The 15,941-nt window shown below is 48.7% G+C and overlaps 1 protein-coding gene across 6 annotated transcripts in view; it reads left to right on the top strand.

The window, feature by feature from the left end:
• JAKMIP1 (janus kinase and microtubule interacting protein 1) overlaps positions 1 to 15,941 on the top strand; it is a 140,596-nt gene that overhangs the window by 64,452 nt on the left and 60,203 nt on the right. For 5 of the 6 annotated variants that reach the window (XM_072806614.1, XM_072806585.1, XM_072806604.1 and 2 more), the window contains one exon: positions 4,928 to 5,422. The exons of the other annotated variant lie outside the window; for it this stretch is intronic. In XM_072806614.1, coding sequence (XP_072662715.1) covers positions 4,928 to 5,422 — 495 coding nt within the window. The remainder of the gene's footprint in view (positions 1 to 4,927; positions 5,423 to 15,941) is intronic. 6 annotated transcript variants of the gene reach the window in all.

Below are 15,941 nucleotides of genomic sequence, written 5' to 3'. Positions count from 1 at the left end.
CCTTGGTAAAATGGCTATAACAGCAGTGGTGGGACCACCTGGGTCCTGATCCTGGCCCCATCCCATCTCACTGTGACCTCGGAGCAGCTATGCCACTGTCCAGGCCATAACCTCCCTCACTTGCAACATGGGGTTGTGATGTGCCACCTGATGAGCCTGTGGGTGGGAGAGTTAGGAGGCAAGGCTGCTAAAGAGCTTCAGCAGAGTCTGGGTCTGGGATGGGGCAGGTGAGCTCTCTCGGGGGTGAGAATGAGCTTTGGGGCAGGTCAGTGCAGCGCCTGGTTGGGTGCCAGGCAGACTGTAGCATCCAGTCAAAGTGCAGCTGCAATAGGCGGCCTGGCACAGTGGAGGAATCCTAACTGGTCAAAGTCCTAAAGATTCAATGTCACAGATACAGCACAAAGACCCATTGGTGTTGTCACTTGGGTGGCTTGAAGGCCAAGCTGTGGGGCATCGTGGTGTCCATGGGAGAGGAGAAGGAGGTGGAGCTTGCTCCTGGGCAGCCTCAATGGCCAACGGTCTAGCCTGTGCTGGGTGGGGTTGTGCAGGTTATCCCTGGGCCCTGAGCATCTGGAACCCTCCAGCATCTGGAACCTCGAGAGGGACTGCTGGGGAATTGCTATAGGTTCCCGTGTTGTTGAGTGCTGGGGCTTCACAGCAGTGAGGGGCCAGGCTGTGTTCAGCTCCCAGCCCCCTGCTCAGGTCAGCACCATGGAGAGCAGAGGCAGAGTCCAGAACCTGGGGGGATGAAGGCCAGGCTCCTGGAGCTTGGGGACAGACATGCCCCCAACTTCCCCAGACACTCAGGACTCCAGACCTGGGGCAGTCACCTTCTGCCAATATGGCTGTCCGAGGTGCCAGCCTGTCCATGCATTGTGTGGCTCAGGAGGGACTCCCCTGCTGGCATCCCTTGGGGCTAGAGATCCCATTCAGAAGTAGCAACAGCCCCATGGTTTTGGGGAAGCCATAAGGCCAGGGTCATGCTGCTGGGGCTCCATCCCACCTCCACCACCTCACTCACTTTGAGGTCTCCGGGCAAGCCATGTAACCACCCCGTGCCTCAATTTTCCCGTTTGTTAAATGAGGTCCTCTGATGTGCCTGTCTCCCTGGGTTGTTTGAAGGAGACAGTCACACACACGCACTGCCTGTCACACACAGTCACTCGACAGTTAGCTAGCATTTATTATGCGTCTAGTATGCAGGCATAATACACCAGGTGCCTTAGAGAGCCTCCTGACCCTGGCAGTGACCCCTGTGAAGTCAGAGGTGGCTTTCTCCAGTTTATGGGTGAGCACTCTGAAGGTCAGAGAGGAGAGGTGACTTGCCCAGGTGTGCTAGCTCGCTGGGGCCACTATCACAAAGCACCACAGACTTGGTGGCTTAAACAACAAGAAATTTATTCTGGAGGTTGGAAGTGGTGGATGAAGATGTGGGCAGGTTGGTTTCTTCTGGGGCCTCCCTCCTGGGCGTGTAGATGCCCATCTTCTGCCTGTTGTCCTCACAGGGCCGTCTCCCTATGTGTCTGTGTCCTGATCTCTTAAGGACACCGGTCATCATGGATCAGGGCTTACACAGGTGACCTCATGTGACTTAATTACATCTTTTAAGATTTTATCTCCAAATACAGTCACATTCTTAGGTCCTGTGGGTTGGGACCTCCACATGGGGATTTTGGGGACACACCTCAGCCCCTAACGGTGGGTCAGCACAGGTGTAGGTGGTGGCACTGGGTTGGGAGCCAGGCCTGCGGGGACTGTGCTTCCCAGTCACCAGGCTGCCTCCCTACAGGGCACGCCCTGGCTGCTTGATGTCTCAGCCCAGCCACACCTGTGGCCCCTCGGGAGGGCTTTCCGTGTGTCACTGCTGGGGGACCTTCTGTTCTCAGAGAATTCAGCAATATGCTTACGGGCTGGCAGGAAAAACATAGATATAAACTTTATAGTTGCCTTTAAATGACATTTTTATGTGATCACATAAAATTATTGCTGATGCCACAGTTAAAGTGCCATCGTTTTCCCAGAGGATCCCTGTTGAACTGTAGGTTGAAGGCAGGTGCTGAATGTATCTCTTGATTCATTTATTCAACAACCCATGTGCCATTGCTTCATGTTGTATGGGAAATGTTAGGACACAGTGCAGGGGCAAGAGGGCCTGGGAAGGCTTTGCAGAGGCTGTTTGGAGCCAACTCCTAAGGCTCTTGTTGGCTAGTGAGCAAGGGAATGGTTTTTACACCGTTCCAAGTGTCCAGAAACACCCATGAGGGTGCCATGGCCCGTGGGGCACAGTCCCTGACTTGCCGAGACCTGGGTCTGGGGTGGGCAGGGGCAAAGCTAGGACATTATTGGTTGGGGGATGGCTGCCAGTCTGGTGGCAGGATCAGGATGGTGGCAGGGAGTGGGACAAGCGGCCAGGCCTGGACATGGGGAGCCAGTGCTGATAGATCAGATGAGGAGCGGGGTGGAAGGAGACAAGGGGAGGCCGATTTCCCCCATCCAGCTGGAGCTGCAGGTGGCGCTGGCTCAGATGTTCCCTGCGTTGGCCGCCCTCCCCACCTCCAGCTGGGCGCGGTCCCTCCCAGTCACTTTGCTCTTGCCTCATCTGAAGCCCAGTGCTGAGGAGCAGCTGGCATGGGCTCCTGTCTCCTGCCTCTGGACCTGGGGAGTAGCTCGGAGGCATCTGGCAGGTGAAGTGCGAGCAGCTTTTTAGACTTGCTTAGTTCAGTGGAGTAAGGAGCAGGTGCTCTGTCCACACCAGGCCAAGCCAGCCTTGCTCTGCTACACTTGGGTCGTGGCCCCTGGGCTCAGCCCTTGGCTCCTCAGGGCAGAGCTGGTGGGACCCAGGAGGGCTTTGTCCCTTGATCCCATCTTTTCTGTCAGCATCCCTGCCCTGTACACCGGTGTGGCCTGGCCTGTCTCAGCAGGCCCGACCTCTCCCAGGCTGCCCTGCACACACCTCCGCTCCCTTCCACATTCTTTCTTCCTTGTCAACCTGTGAGAAAACTTCCCTTTACCCACTCATCCACTTTTGGTTTTCCTCCACCTGAGTCCTCACGGGCAGCTGTTCTGTTTCAGAGTGCATAGTCCAGGTTTTTTTTCAGGGAAGCACAGAACCGGTAGGAAATGTGTGCGTGCGTATGTGGGTGGGGAGGGAGAGGGAGACATATTTTTTTAAGAAGTTGGCTCACATGATCACAGAGGCTGACAAATCTGAACTTCCAGAGCAGGCAGCTGGAAATTTCAGCAAGAGCTGATGTTGTGGCCTAGAATCTGAAGCAGTCTGGAGACTGAATTCCTTTCTCATCCGGGAGCTCGGCTTTTTTTGGAGGCCGTCAGCTGATTGGGTGAGGCCCACCCATATTATGAAGCGTCACCTCCTTTACTCAAGTTCTCCTGACTTAAATAGTGAATCACATCACCCCCTCCCCCCAACCCAAAAAAAAAAAAATGCCTTCACAGCAACATCTTACACTGGTGTTTGGCCAAATGGCCTGATACCCTGACCCTGCCAAGTTGACACCTAACATTAACTGTCTTGAGGCTCAGTATCACCCGTCAGTGCAGGCTGGGGATGTGACCAGTCTCCTTCTTCTGACTCTGATCCCTGTCAGCAGTAGCCTGGGAAATCAGGACAGTGTAGCCTCCTAGAAAAGGCAATGCTAAAAGCATTTAGTCCCTTGCAAGGACACTCATGTTAAATATTTAAAATTCTAGCTCCTTGGCATTCAGTCCATTAGGAAAAGACTCCCAGTTCCACCCCTGGGAGAGGGGTGGGTCCAGGACCAAAGGTTCCCCATTTTATTTCTGTGGTTGCAAGTATTTGATGCAAGGAGGTGCTATTCTTCTGTCTTTGCCTGGGCTGCTTTTGCTTCTTTCTCCGCTGCTGTAAATAAGGGTTGATCAATAGCCAGGGACGTTGTAAAATTCCTTACCTGAAATTAATTTCAACACATCAGTATACCGTCAACAGCACGGTATGGGAAAACTGTTGCCACCTTCCACGGAAGCACTTATCTTCCCTGAGATACAATTGGTTTCCATTCTTTGGAGACTGGTATGATTTAGAGAGTTAATGGATTGCAAAGGGTTCCTGCTGTATGTGTGTGTGTGTGAGTGTGTGTGTGTGTGTTTTGTGTGATACTTGCAAAGATCGAATATGCATTTTGGAGTGTTTTAAGAAAATATCCCCTTGGCACATGTTATAAGTCATGTTTTAAATTTTGTTGATTAGAAAAATATGCTCAGGTGGGGTTGGCAGCCTGGCACCTGAGGAGCCAGGATTTGGGGCCAGGTGCCTGGGGGGTGAGCCTGGTTCTGTCCTCTAGCAGGTCCTTCCCCCACCCCGAGGCAGGTCATGGATGCATCTCTAAGCTGTTGCTATCAACCTCAAAACCGTTATCTCGGTCTCAAGGCTCCTAGGAGTTAATGTGGGGGATCTGTTGGAGCCCCCAGCCTGTGAGGGGGCAGCTCAATGAGAGTGGTTGCCTCTCTCTACCTCCATCTTTCCTAAGCCCACAATCCGACGCCTGGGCACTGGAAAGGTATTTCTGGCGTGAAATATGCTCATCTTTGGTGAGAGATGATTTCTGCCTGTGTGTCTTGTGTTTTATCACTGAGAAATTGTCCTTTCTTGTAAAGCTCCAAATTGGAAGAGATGTCAAAGGCTTGACTGCCCTCTCCAGCATCTTCAGATGTTTTTCCACCTCTAGAGAAATTCTCAAGAAAATAGTAGGAAATATAGTAGGAAGTAAAACAGTAGGTGGGATGGATGAGAGTCAGGACAGTGGGGGTGGCAGGATATTGGGGCGTGGGGGCCCGGGGAGGGTCTCAGGGGCCTTCCAGCACCAAGGGGCATGGGGAGGTGGTGGCTGGGTCTGGCTGGCTCCCCCAGCTCTAACCCTGACCACCTCTCCCGTGGCTCGCGCCGCAGGTAGGCAAACTGCGGGAGCGGCTGCAGGAGGCCAAGCTGGAGCGTGAGCAGGAGCAGCGGCGGCACACGGCCTACATCTCGGAGCTCAGGGCCAAGCTGCACGAGGAGAAGACCAAGGAGCTGCAGGCGCTGCGCGAGGTGCTCATCCGGCAGCACGAGCAGGAGGCTGCGCGCACGGCCAAGATCAAGGAGGGCGAGCTGCAGCGGCTGCAGGCCACGCTCAATGTGCTGCGGGACGGCGCGGCCGACAAGGTCAAGACCGCGCTGCTGGCCGAGGCGCGAGAGGAGGCGCGCAGGACCTTTGACGGCGAGCGCCTGCGGCTGCAACAGGAAATCCTGGAGCTCAAGGCTGCGCGCAAACAGGCAGAGGAGGCGCTCAGCAACTGCATGCAGGCTGACAAGACCAAGGCGGCGGATCTTCGCGCTGCCTACCAGGCGCACCAGGACGAGGTGCACCGCATCAAGCGCGAGTGCGAGCGGGACATCCGCAGGCTGGTACGTGCTGCCTGCACCCCTTCCCAGCTGGCGTGCATGCACCTTTTTCTTCCCGCCCACGTGCATCCTGTCCTCCATGCATTCTTTCCTCCCCCGCTTGCATGTATCCTTTCCTTTCCATAGGTGTGCAGTAAACAGAGTTCTGAGGACCCACTGTGTAGTGAGCAAGGACGTGGTTCTAGACGCTGGGCTTCTAGCAAAGTCCCTGCCCATTCTCGTGGTGGCAAAGAGGCTTTGGGTGCTTAGAACTCTTCTTGCTAGGTGTGGGATCCTTGGTACTGCGTGGAACAGCTTAGATGCATAAGTTCCTCACCTGTAAGATGAGGTTAATAGATAAGGGGCAGGGGTATTGGAAGAAAGGACCGTGAAAGCTTAGTGAAGTGCTGGGCCTTTATTTATTCATTTAATTAATAAACCAGAGCACATTTATACCTCCAGGTAAGATGAGTTTATAGGGACAGGCCAGCCATTCTGTTGCAACAACCGGGGAAAACCATAAATTGCAAACCTATGTTTAAGGACTGGAGAGCTATGGAGTTCTGAGGTCTAGAATAGTTAAAATTTCAAAGGGAGGAGAGAGCCTGTTCAGATGAACTGACAGTTACTAGCCACTTTCTTCCCTTGGGGGCATTTGCTCATCCTGGGTGTGGGCTAGGGATTGGGCTTCCCCCAACAAAGAGACTCAGGCAGGGCTGAGTGAGGTGATCAGGGCTTTTTGCCATCTTTCAGGGTCAGCATGACAAATAGGAGACTGGAGGATCCCACACAATGGTTCAGTTTTTACCCTAAAATATTCATGGAGTTCTGGGGTGATGAGGGAGGCCAAGTAAGGCCGGGCAAAAAGGCAGAATGAACTCTCCCAGAGCCATACCATACTTAGGAAACAGCCGGCCAGACAGAGGGGCTGCAACAGGCACATCACCAGTCTGCCCCTTGGGACAACTGTCGGACTTTGAACCTGTACACTTCAGAAGGTTGAAAAGGCAAGTAAGCTAAGCTGCTCAGAGTAGCGTCGACAGCAACAATAGTGATATTTTACAAGAGGCACATCTTGATTATGAGGACATGATTAGACTGAAAATTATAAGGAAAGAAATAATAGGTACAATGTCCACACACGAACCAAAGGAAAGCTGGTCTATCTGTATTCATGTCAAAGATCTTAAGGCCAGGAGTAAAACTAAAGAAAAGGAGGGATCATTCTTAATAATAAAGGGGTCAATTCTTTTTTTTTTTAAAGGGGTCAATTCTTAATGGCACTTAATAACAAAACTTCAAAACGTGCAAAAGAAAAACATCAAAACTAAAAGGAGAAACAAATCCACAGTTATATTTGGAAAGTAGCACTGTGTCTCAGCAAGTGATAGAGCACAGAGATAATAGATGAACGAAGATACGCAAAATTTAAACAGTACAGTGAACTGACTGGACCTAAACCAACAATACAGTATTCTAGCGCTGCAGATAACATTCTTTTCAAGGGGACATACACATTTTCTTGTATGTACTGTTTAGATTTAAAATGTAGTCTTTAGAGTAAAACAGATTTTAGACAAAAAGGAAGAAACAGTGAAAATAAAAAATCTGAGCTTCCATTCCAAGAAGAAAGAAAAAGAACAGCAAATCAGTCTCTGAGAAAGCAGAATGAAGGTCCTTAAAGAGCAGGAATCACTGAAATAAATCAGTAAAGAAAATCAACACATCAAAAGTTAATTAAAGTAGGTAAACTGATAATTCCTGAGGAATACCAATGAAGGGACAAAGAGACAAGTCCTTAGTATATGGAATATAAAAGGGGCACTACCACAGGCCCTATAGAAGTTAAAGAGACAGTACAAGGACTTTATGAACAGCATATATCAGTGAACTTCAAACTTGGGTGAAGTGGGCAGATTCCTTGAACAAATATGACTTAACCAAACGGACACTATAAGAAATAGAAAATGTGAGTAGTCCTGTGGCTCTTCAAGAAATTAAATCTGTAATTAATAGTTTTCCCAGGATGAAAAGGTCAAGCCCAGAAGCTTCTCAGGTAAATTCTTCTAAGTATTTAAGGAAGAAATAAAACTAATGACAGACTCTTCCAGAAAAGAGAAATTGGGAACATACTCGAATTCATTTTATGAAGCCAGCATAACTGATCCCCAAACCAGTGATACTACAAGAAAAGGTTTAAAGTATCCTTTATAAACCTAGCCACCAGAGTACTAAATAAAATATTGACAAATACAATCCAACAATATTTAGAAGGGCTGATAAGCTATGGCCAAGTTGGGTTTATTCTAGGAATACAAAGATTGGTTTAATATTCAGAAATCAGTGAGTGTAATTTAACTGGTAATAGAATAAAGGAGAAAAAAACCCCATATGATCATTTTTATACAGAATAAGCACTTCATAAAATTCAACTTCACAATATAAACTCTCAGCAAACTATGAATAGAGTAGAATTTCCTGAATCTGGTAAGGAGTTCTATTAAAAAAAATATTAACAATGTATATAGTGATAAAATATAGAACACTTCCTAATTCAAAGACAGAATAAGATATCTACTGTCACCACATCTGTTCAACATTGCTCTGGCTAAGACATCAAATACAAAAGACAATAAAAAGAAAAGTTCTAAAGATTAAAGAAAAAGTATTCATAGTTATGATTGTGTTGGAGAAAATCCAAGAGATTCTACAAACTATTAGAATCAGTAAGTGAATTTATCAAAATCTCTATGTGGAAAGAAAATATGAAAAATAAACTGTGCTTCTATTTACTAGCAATGAATAATGGGAAAATAGAACTTTAAAAAAGACCATTTATAATAGAGCACCATGACCTAGGAATGAAGTTTAATGGAAGTTGTATAAGATTTCCATCCTGAAAACTAGAAGACATGACTGAGAAAAAAAATAAAGGAGTTCTAATGTAGGGTGAAGCCATTTTCCTTGTATCAATATCATTTCTTTCATAATTGATCTATAGATTCAGGACAATCCCTATCATAACCCCAGCAGACTTTTTTTCGTAGACATTGGCAAGTAATTCCTAAATTTGATATAAAAAATTAAAAGACCTAAAGTCACAATCTTGAAGGCAAGCAAAAACTAGAAACCTCATACTCCCATATAACCAAGCTTACTATCAACACAGGCTGAAGGATCTGTGGGTAAATCACTGGAACCAGACCTATGCACATGTGGCTACCTGGTTTAGGAAACAGATAACACTTCAGTCCAGTAAGGAAAGGATGGTCTTTCAATAAACAGTGTTGAAAGTAGTCAGACGTCTGTAAGAAAAACAACATAAAACAGGAATAGTGATCCTCATATCATGCTATCTGTAGATCAATTCAAGGCGGACCATAGACCTAGATGTTAGAAAGTGAACACTGAAGCAGTTAGGACAACACAGAGCGATATTTTCATGATCTTGGGGTAGGTAAATATTTCTCAGACAAGACACAAGCACACTATTCATATAAATGCGCTATTCAGAGAAGGTTGTACACCAAAGATTTAAAAAATAAATTTTGTTCATCCAAAGGCATCAATAAAAGACAAGATACAGCACAGATCAGAAGATATTTTCAACACATGTATCACTGACAACTTCTATTGGATTATAAAAACAACTTTGAAGCAATAAGAAAAATAATTAAAATGGGCAAAGATTCAAAAGGATATTTTGAAAGAGAAAAGATGTACTTAAATGACAGATAAGTGTATGAAAAGATGCCCAACCCCACTGATCATCAGGGAAACACAAATCATAACTAGATACTGCTAGTATCTATCTATCCACTAGAATGGCTGTAATTAAAAAACCAAAACAAAAACAACAGACAATAACAGATACTCGGGAAGATGTGGGAATGCTCCGACGCTGCTGTTGGGATCATAAAATGCTCTGAGCACTTCGGAAAATGATTTGGCAGTTTCTTAAAATAACAGTTTACCTGCTGCCCCAGCACTTCCACCCCCAGGTGGAGACCCAAGGGAAATGAAAACACATGTTTACATAAAGTCGCAAATGTGATCACAGCAACACTTTGTAATGGTAAAAAAGTGGAAGCAACCTAAATGTCCATCAGTTGGGGAATGGATAAAATGTGGTATGTTCATATAATGGACAGCTGTTTGGCAGTAAGAAAGAGGGCAATATTGAGGGTGTAAACAGCACCCACCATGATGAAATACTCCATCAGGATGACCCTGGAGAAAGTAGAGTTGTCATTCCTTCCATTGAATATTTATTTGCCTGAGTTCCAGCACTAACCTAGGCACCAGAGCTGCAAAGAATAAGTTGTGAACCTAGACGGCAAAGAGCTGACAGTCACCCAGGTGATGAAGTATGAACAGATTATCACAGTGTGAGGAGATCAGTGGTAGGACCAGGCCAGCTCAGAAGGCAGCAAAAAAGAGCAAGTGGTGACTCTGATATGTGAACTCAGGAGTAATTTCACAGAGGAAGTGACATGGGTTTTGAAGGATGAATAGGAGTTTGTCAAATGACGAGAGACCATTGCATGCAGAGGGAAAGACACTGGAAGTAGGAGCACAGTGTGATCATTTTTATTGTAAATTTAAAATAGCCATAGTGATGTTTGTTACATGAATTCCCAATAAAATATTAAATGAAAATACAGTTGTACCTGCCATTGTTAAATACTAGAGACTTTATTTTCTTCCCTTTAATAAAAGTTTTAAAATTATGAAAGGTTTCTGGGGCACCTGGGTGACTCAGTCAGTTAAGCATCCCCCTCTTGATTTCAGCTAAGGTCACGATCTCAGGGTCGTGAGATTGAGCCCCATGTGGGGCTCCATGCTGGGTGTGGAGCCTGCTGGAGAGTCTCTCTCTCTTTCCCTCCGGTTCTCTCTCTGTAAAAATAATTATGAAATGTTTCTGGCAAAAAGTATAGGTGAGATAATAAACCCTTCCGTACCCATCACACAGAAGTATCCAGGCACGATTGAACCCCCCTGCCCGTGCCCAGGCCCCTGCCCCTGAATTTGGAGTGCATGATTGCACTTCCCATGCACATGCAGCTATAAAGGGTACGCTGCTTTCCGATGACTTGTAGTCAATGACACATTTCAGAAGGGGGTGTCTTGCCCTGGAGGATGTCCTCTGGCAGACCTCATCGTAGCACACATGCATGCAGGGCTCGGGTGGCAGGATAATGATGGAAAGCATTTTGCTTGCATCCTGTCTTATATCCTGATGGACACTCACAGGTAGGCACAACACAAAATGCCCTCACTGTGGTTTTAAAACTGCCCTCCGCGGGGCCCTGCACCGCAGGACGTAGGGCCAGGGCTCTGGCTGTGGGGGTTGGGAGGACAGATGGCTGAGCAGCGGGTGATGTTGCTAGTGCCCAGGAACGTGTCCCGTTCTCCCTGTCGGGTTTCTGTAGACAGACTCATTGGAGGAAGTGGTTCTTTACCTGCTATCTCACTTTGTGGAACAGAAAGGCGGTCCAGGGAAGGGGACTTCAGAGGTCATATCCAGCTCCTTTTCTCTTCCTGTGTGGGTAGAGTGTGGAGGAGGCATTATCATGTCAGGGGAAGGGAAGCCTTTGGAGAAAGTATGCTTTTTTTTTTTCTCCCAGATTTTATTCATGAGAGAGACAGAGAGAGAGGTAGAGACATAGGCAGAGGGAGAAGCAGGCTCCCTGTGGGGAGCCCAACGCAGGACTCGATCCCAGGACCCTGGGATCACGCCCTGAGCCGAAGGCAGATGCTGAACTGCTAAGCCATCCAGGCATCCCTGGACAAAGTCTGCTCTGGGTGTGAATCCAGTCTTGCTCACTGGGTGAGCCCGATTGAGTCGCTTACTGTCTCTGAGCCTGTGGCGCCTCACCTCCGAAATGGGAGTAATCCCATACCTGCCCCAGGGTGATGAGAGTACAGCGGACTCCAGCTTATCATTTCCATAACAGGAGACCTGTGAACTCACATTCCTCTCTTGCAGGAGAAGTTTATATTTAAGGCAAATAAAATGAGGAAGGAACAAATATTTGCATCAGGGACTGCTCGAGCTTGATTCAAAATTCACCAAAGGATTTGGTGCCGGTTTCCGTTTCAGCGCTAAACAGGAGTATCCTCAATTCAGGTGTCCTCGGTGTGTGTGTGATTTTCTCTTAAAAGGGCCACTTGGAGAACTGAGTGGCAAAATCAGGTGTCCATTTCTCCTGTTATCTGCCAGTTTGGAAAATGTAAATCCTCAGGCAAGCCGTTGCTCATGGCAATGTGTTTGGAGGGTGGCCTGTGCTTCATTTCTTTGTCCGCTGGATCAGATTAGGAATGCAGGAAGGCCTTTGGGCCCTGCTCACACATCAACATGCCCCTTAAGAGAGGCAAACCAGAAAAGGCGGTTATGGTCCACATGGGGCAGTAACACTAGTTTCTGGACTCACTTCCTAGACCAGTTAGGCTTTGGCCAGGTTGCACATAATAGACAACTCCTCCAGGACACTGGGGTTTAAAAACTGGACATTTCTCATGTACAGAGTCTGGAAAGGGCTGCCACAGGGCTCCACAGAATAGTGAGGGATACACGTACCTCCTAGGTTTGCCCTCAGAATGGGCTTTGGGTGTGGCTCTGGTCCTCGTGGCCCCTCATCCCCGTGGAGTGCCAGCCCTCACATCATCATCCTGGGTTGACAGTAGGAGGGTAGAGGAAGAAGGACGTGGTCTTCCCTGAAGTTCCATACACTTCCCCTTCCAGCTCTTTGGCCAGCACTTACTCAGCCTCACCTAGTTGCAAGGGGCCTGGGAAATGTCCTTTTACTGAGTGCACAGCAGCTGCTAATAAATCCCAGCCCTGTCCTCTGTTAGTTTTCCAGGGCTTCCATAACAAATTACTGCAAGGTCAGTAGCTTCAAACCAGAATTTATTCTCTCACGGTTGTGGAGAATTTATTCTCTCATGGCTGGAAGTCTGAAATCGGGGGTCAGCGGGACCATGCTCCCTCTGCAGCTTACAAGGAAGCGTCCCTTCTTACCTCTTCCAGCTTCTGGTGGTGGCCCAGAATCCTTGGTGTTCCTCGGCTGTGGCCGCGCCATCGCGGGCTCTGCTGCCATGTGGCCTTCAACTCCCCTGTGCATCTGTGTCTGGTCCCCTTCTGGCAGGGACATCAGGAGTAGATCCAGGGCCCACCCTAATCTGCTCTGACCTCGTCTTCACTTACATCATCATCACATCTGTGGAGACACCCCCTGTTTCCGAATAAGATCTCATTCTGACTTTTAGGGTGGATGTGAAGTTTGGGTGAACGCTCCTACTAGTCACTGGCCACAGGCACCAAAGGAGGAGGGTGAGAACCGATACGGGGGGAGCAGCCTCAGCTTCATTCCTTGTTCCCCAAATCCTGGGGTGAAGTGGAGCTAACAGAGTTACTCACACATTGGTGAGCATGTCGGGAGCGGGCCACAGGAAGATTTTCACCAGGACGAACGTCCTGCTGGGTGTGGGGCACATGGGATGGCGCGGGCTCTGCAGAGGCTGACCTGTGTTTGCATCATGGCTCTGCTGCTAACTGGAGCCTGGGTGTGTCTGTCGCCCGGGCCTCACCTGGCTGTAAGATGGGGTAAATGCCATCTGCTGTGAGGGTCTTGGGAAGACCTCGAGAGAGCATGGCCAGTCAGTTCACATGTAGTACTGAGCTCGCACTGGCACACGAGAAGGAAGGAACAGCCATCGCCCAGGTGGTGTGCATCTCCTAACTCTGGGTCAGGCTCTTTCGGTTGCAAGTCGCAGAAATTCTGCCTCGAACCAGCTTGAACCGTCCTCTGTCAGCTGTTGTAGCTGAAGGAGTGGGATCCTGGTTTGTCAGGCTCTGCCCTGCCTCCTGCTGCGTCATTCTCAGCCTGTGGGGGCTCGCACTGGGCTGGTGAGATGCCACCACAGTGCTAGGCCCCCATCCTCACACGCACAGCCCAGAGAAAGGCTCTATTTTGGCTCCTAATGAGGAGATGGGGGTCCTAGCTGTGTTGCCTCCAGGCCGTTGGCTCTGACTGGCTCATGTATCCATCCAGGCCAGTTACTGCCAGAGGGCAGGACATGTGGCTGGTGTGAGCCAATCAGGGCCTGCCCTGGGAGCTGCAATGGCTTCGGCCCCACCCCTCTCCTAAAGCATACCCTGAGACCAGAAGCTGGGAGAAGGAATGGTTTCACACGCAGGTGTTGCAGGTCAGGGATTCTCGACATGAGGGATTCGTGGCCTCGTCAGGGTCCTGGGGTCAGGGGGCAGGATGGTGAAGAGCTCAGCCTGGGAGCCAGACACAAAGTCAACAAATGGAGTTTGTTGGGCAGGCACCTTGGCTGTGTGAGCTTGGCAAGACCTCAGGGGACCTCAGGGTGCCGGCTGGGGAACTAGAACAACCTAGTCAAGGTCGACTCCAGAAGACATTCTGCATTGACCATTTGTTCCTGGATGTCATCTCTGCTGCTGGGGACTATTTCCTAGGAACCTTTGCCAGAGTGATGGGTGTAAGCCCTCTCTCTGCTCATTGCCTGGGCTAAGTGGGAGAATTGGCACTTATCTTGGTGCAGAATTTGGGATTCCAGAAGTGTCTGGCTTGCAATGCTGCTGCTCTGTGTGGGAGGAGCTGGTGTAATGCATGGTGGGGGCTCCAATTCTAGGCTCCAGTGCAAAGCAAGAAGCATGTGGCCTGGGTGCTATGGGGGACCCTACACGTAAATGTGCAACACCGCTGCCTCCTCCACCCCCAGCACTATTGATTCCTGCACTTTATTTTTTTCTGCTGGCACTGAGCACTCTCTCTGATCTACTGCAGGTTGATTTGTTTATTATGTTTATTGGCTACCTCCCCCTCTAGAATGGAAGCTCTGAGGGCAGGGACGCAGGTCTGTTTTGCTCATAGAGGCTTCCCAGTACCCATTGATGGCACCGGGCTCAGTATTTGTTGCATTAATGAAAGCAGGTGAGTGGTTTAATTAACGAACTCCTTTCACATACTTCTTACTGCTTCTGGACTGGCATCGGCAGTGGCAACAAGTCTTTTGCATCCTCAAGGATTCTTTTTTTTTTTTTTTTTTTTGATTCTTCCCTACTGGGGGGAGGGAGACCTTCAGAGGGGGTTCGGCTGAGGTGGGGAGCTGCTGGTGGATCGCCACCAGGGGGAGCCTCGGGCACATCGGCAGGTGCTTCAGGAGCCCCACCTGGCTGGCCCTGGGCTGGCCCGGGAGATGGTCACACCGGGCTGGGGATGTGGAGGTGGGCAGCACACGTTTTACTCTCAAAGGTGACTCAGAGAATTTTCCAGAACTGTAGGATTTTGCATGAAAACCTCCTGGTATTTGGGGTGGATTGGTACCATTTCTCCTTTCTATAATCTAATTATTTGATTAGTTTTTAATGGTCTGCTGCTTAAACAAGATAGCTGTATGTTCACCAGGAGCTAACTCAGATGAGTGGTGGCAGTCAGTGTTGGTCGCAGCTTGTCATATGCCAGGCTCTGCCCTGCAATCTAAATCTCCACAACTGGACCGAGTAGGTTCTAGAGAGGTCTCCGGGTCCCCACCTTACAGAAGGCTGAGGCTGGGTCTGACAGGTGGCCCTGCCTGTGCACCGGGACATCACACAGTGTATGGGGGAGGGGAGGCTTTTGAGCCCACTTTGGTCTGCTGCCAGGGCGGGGGGCTCTGACCACCATTGCTTGCCGTGGCGGTGTGTGTGGGCTCGAGGTGTCCGAGTCACAGGAAGAGGTACAGATCACAGTCAGCTTTAATAATAATAAATATAATTATAATATGTATTAATATAATTGTATTAATGTAATATAAATAATATATTTATATAATTATATTATTTATTATTATTAGGGCCCACCCCAGTTAAAATGAGGTGGGCCCTAATACTATCATTTTACTATCTTTAACCTAACTACGTCTGCAAAGACCCCCTTCCCAAATGAGGTCATGGTCCCAGGAATCCAAAGTGAGGAGATGGGCATGTCTTTTGAAGGACCACAATTCAAACATCTACTGTATTCATTTATTTCCACAATATCCAAATACCCAAAGGAGACAGTCCAGGAAGGACAGGTACTACTGTTTGTGGAGACCTACTATGTGCCGCTGGACAACTTTCACTAGATCTAGCGTCTGCTGAATGCCTGCTCCATGCCGGGTGCTTTCTGCATGTGAGCACGTTTCATTTGCAAAGTATCCCTCCCTATTCGTCATGTGCTGTTTCTTTCTTTCTTTTTTTTTTTTTTTTTTTTAACATTTTGTTTATTTATGAGAGAGACACACAGAGAGAGGCAGAGACACAGGCAGAGGGATAAGCAGGCTCCCCGCAGGGAGCCTGATGCAGGACTTGATCCCAGGACCCCATGATCACGCCCTGAGCTGAAGGCAGATGCTCAACCACTGAGTCCCCCAGGCAGCCCAGTCGTGTGCTGTTCTTATCCCATTTCACAGGTGAGAACACAGAGGTGCAGGAGGAAATCAGGGAACACGACTGAGGTGATGGAGCCGGGAAGCAGTAGGGTCAAGGCTC

Source organism: Canis lupus, chromosome 2 (assembly GCF_048164855.1).
Source record: "Canis lupus baileyi chromosome 2, mCanLup2.hap1, whole genome shotgun sequence".
Lineage (NCBI taxonomy): Eukaryota > Metazoa > Chordata > Mammalia > Carnivora > Canidae > Canis > Canis lupus.
The sequence above is the reverse complement of the archived record's forward strand: the minus strand, read 5'-3'. Positions and strand labels throughout refer to the sequence as shown.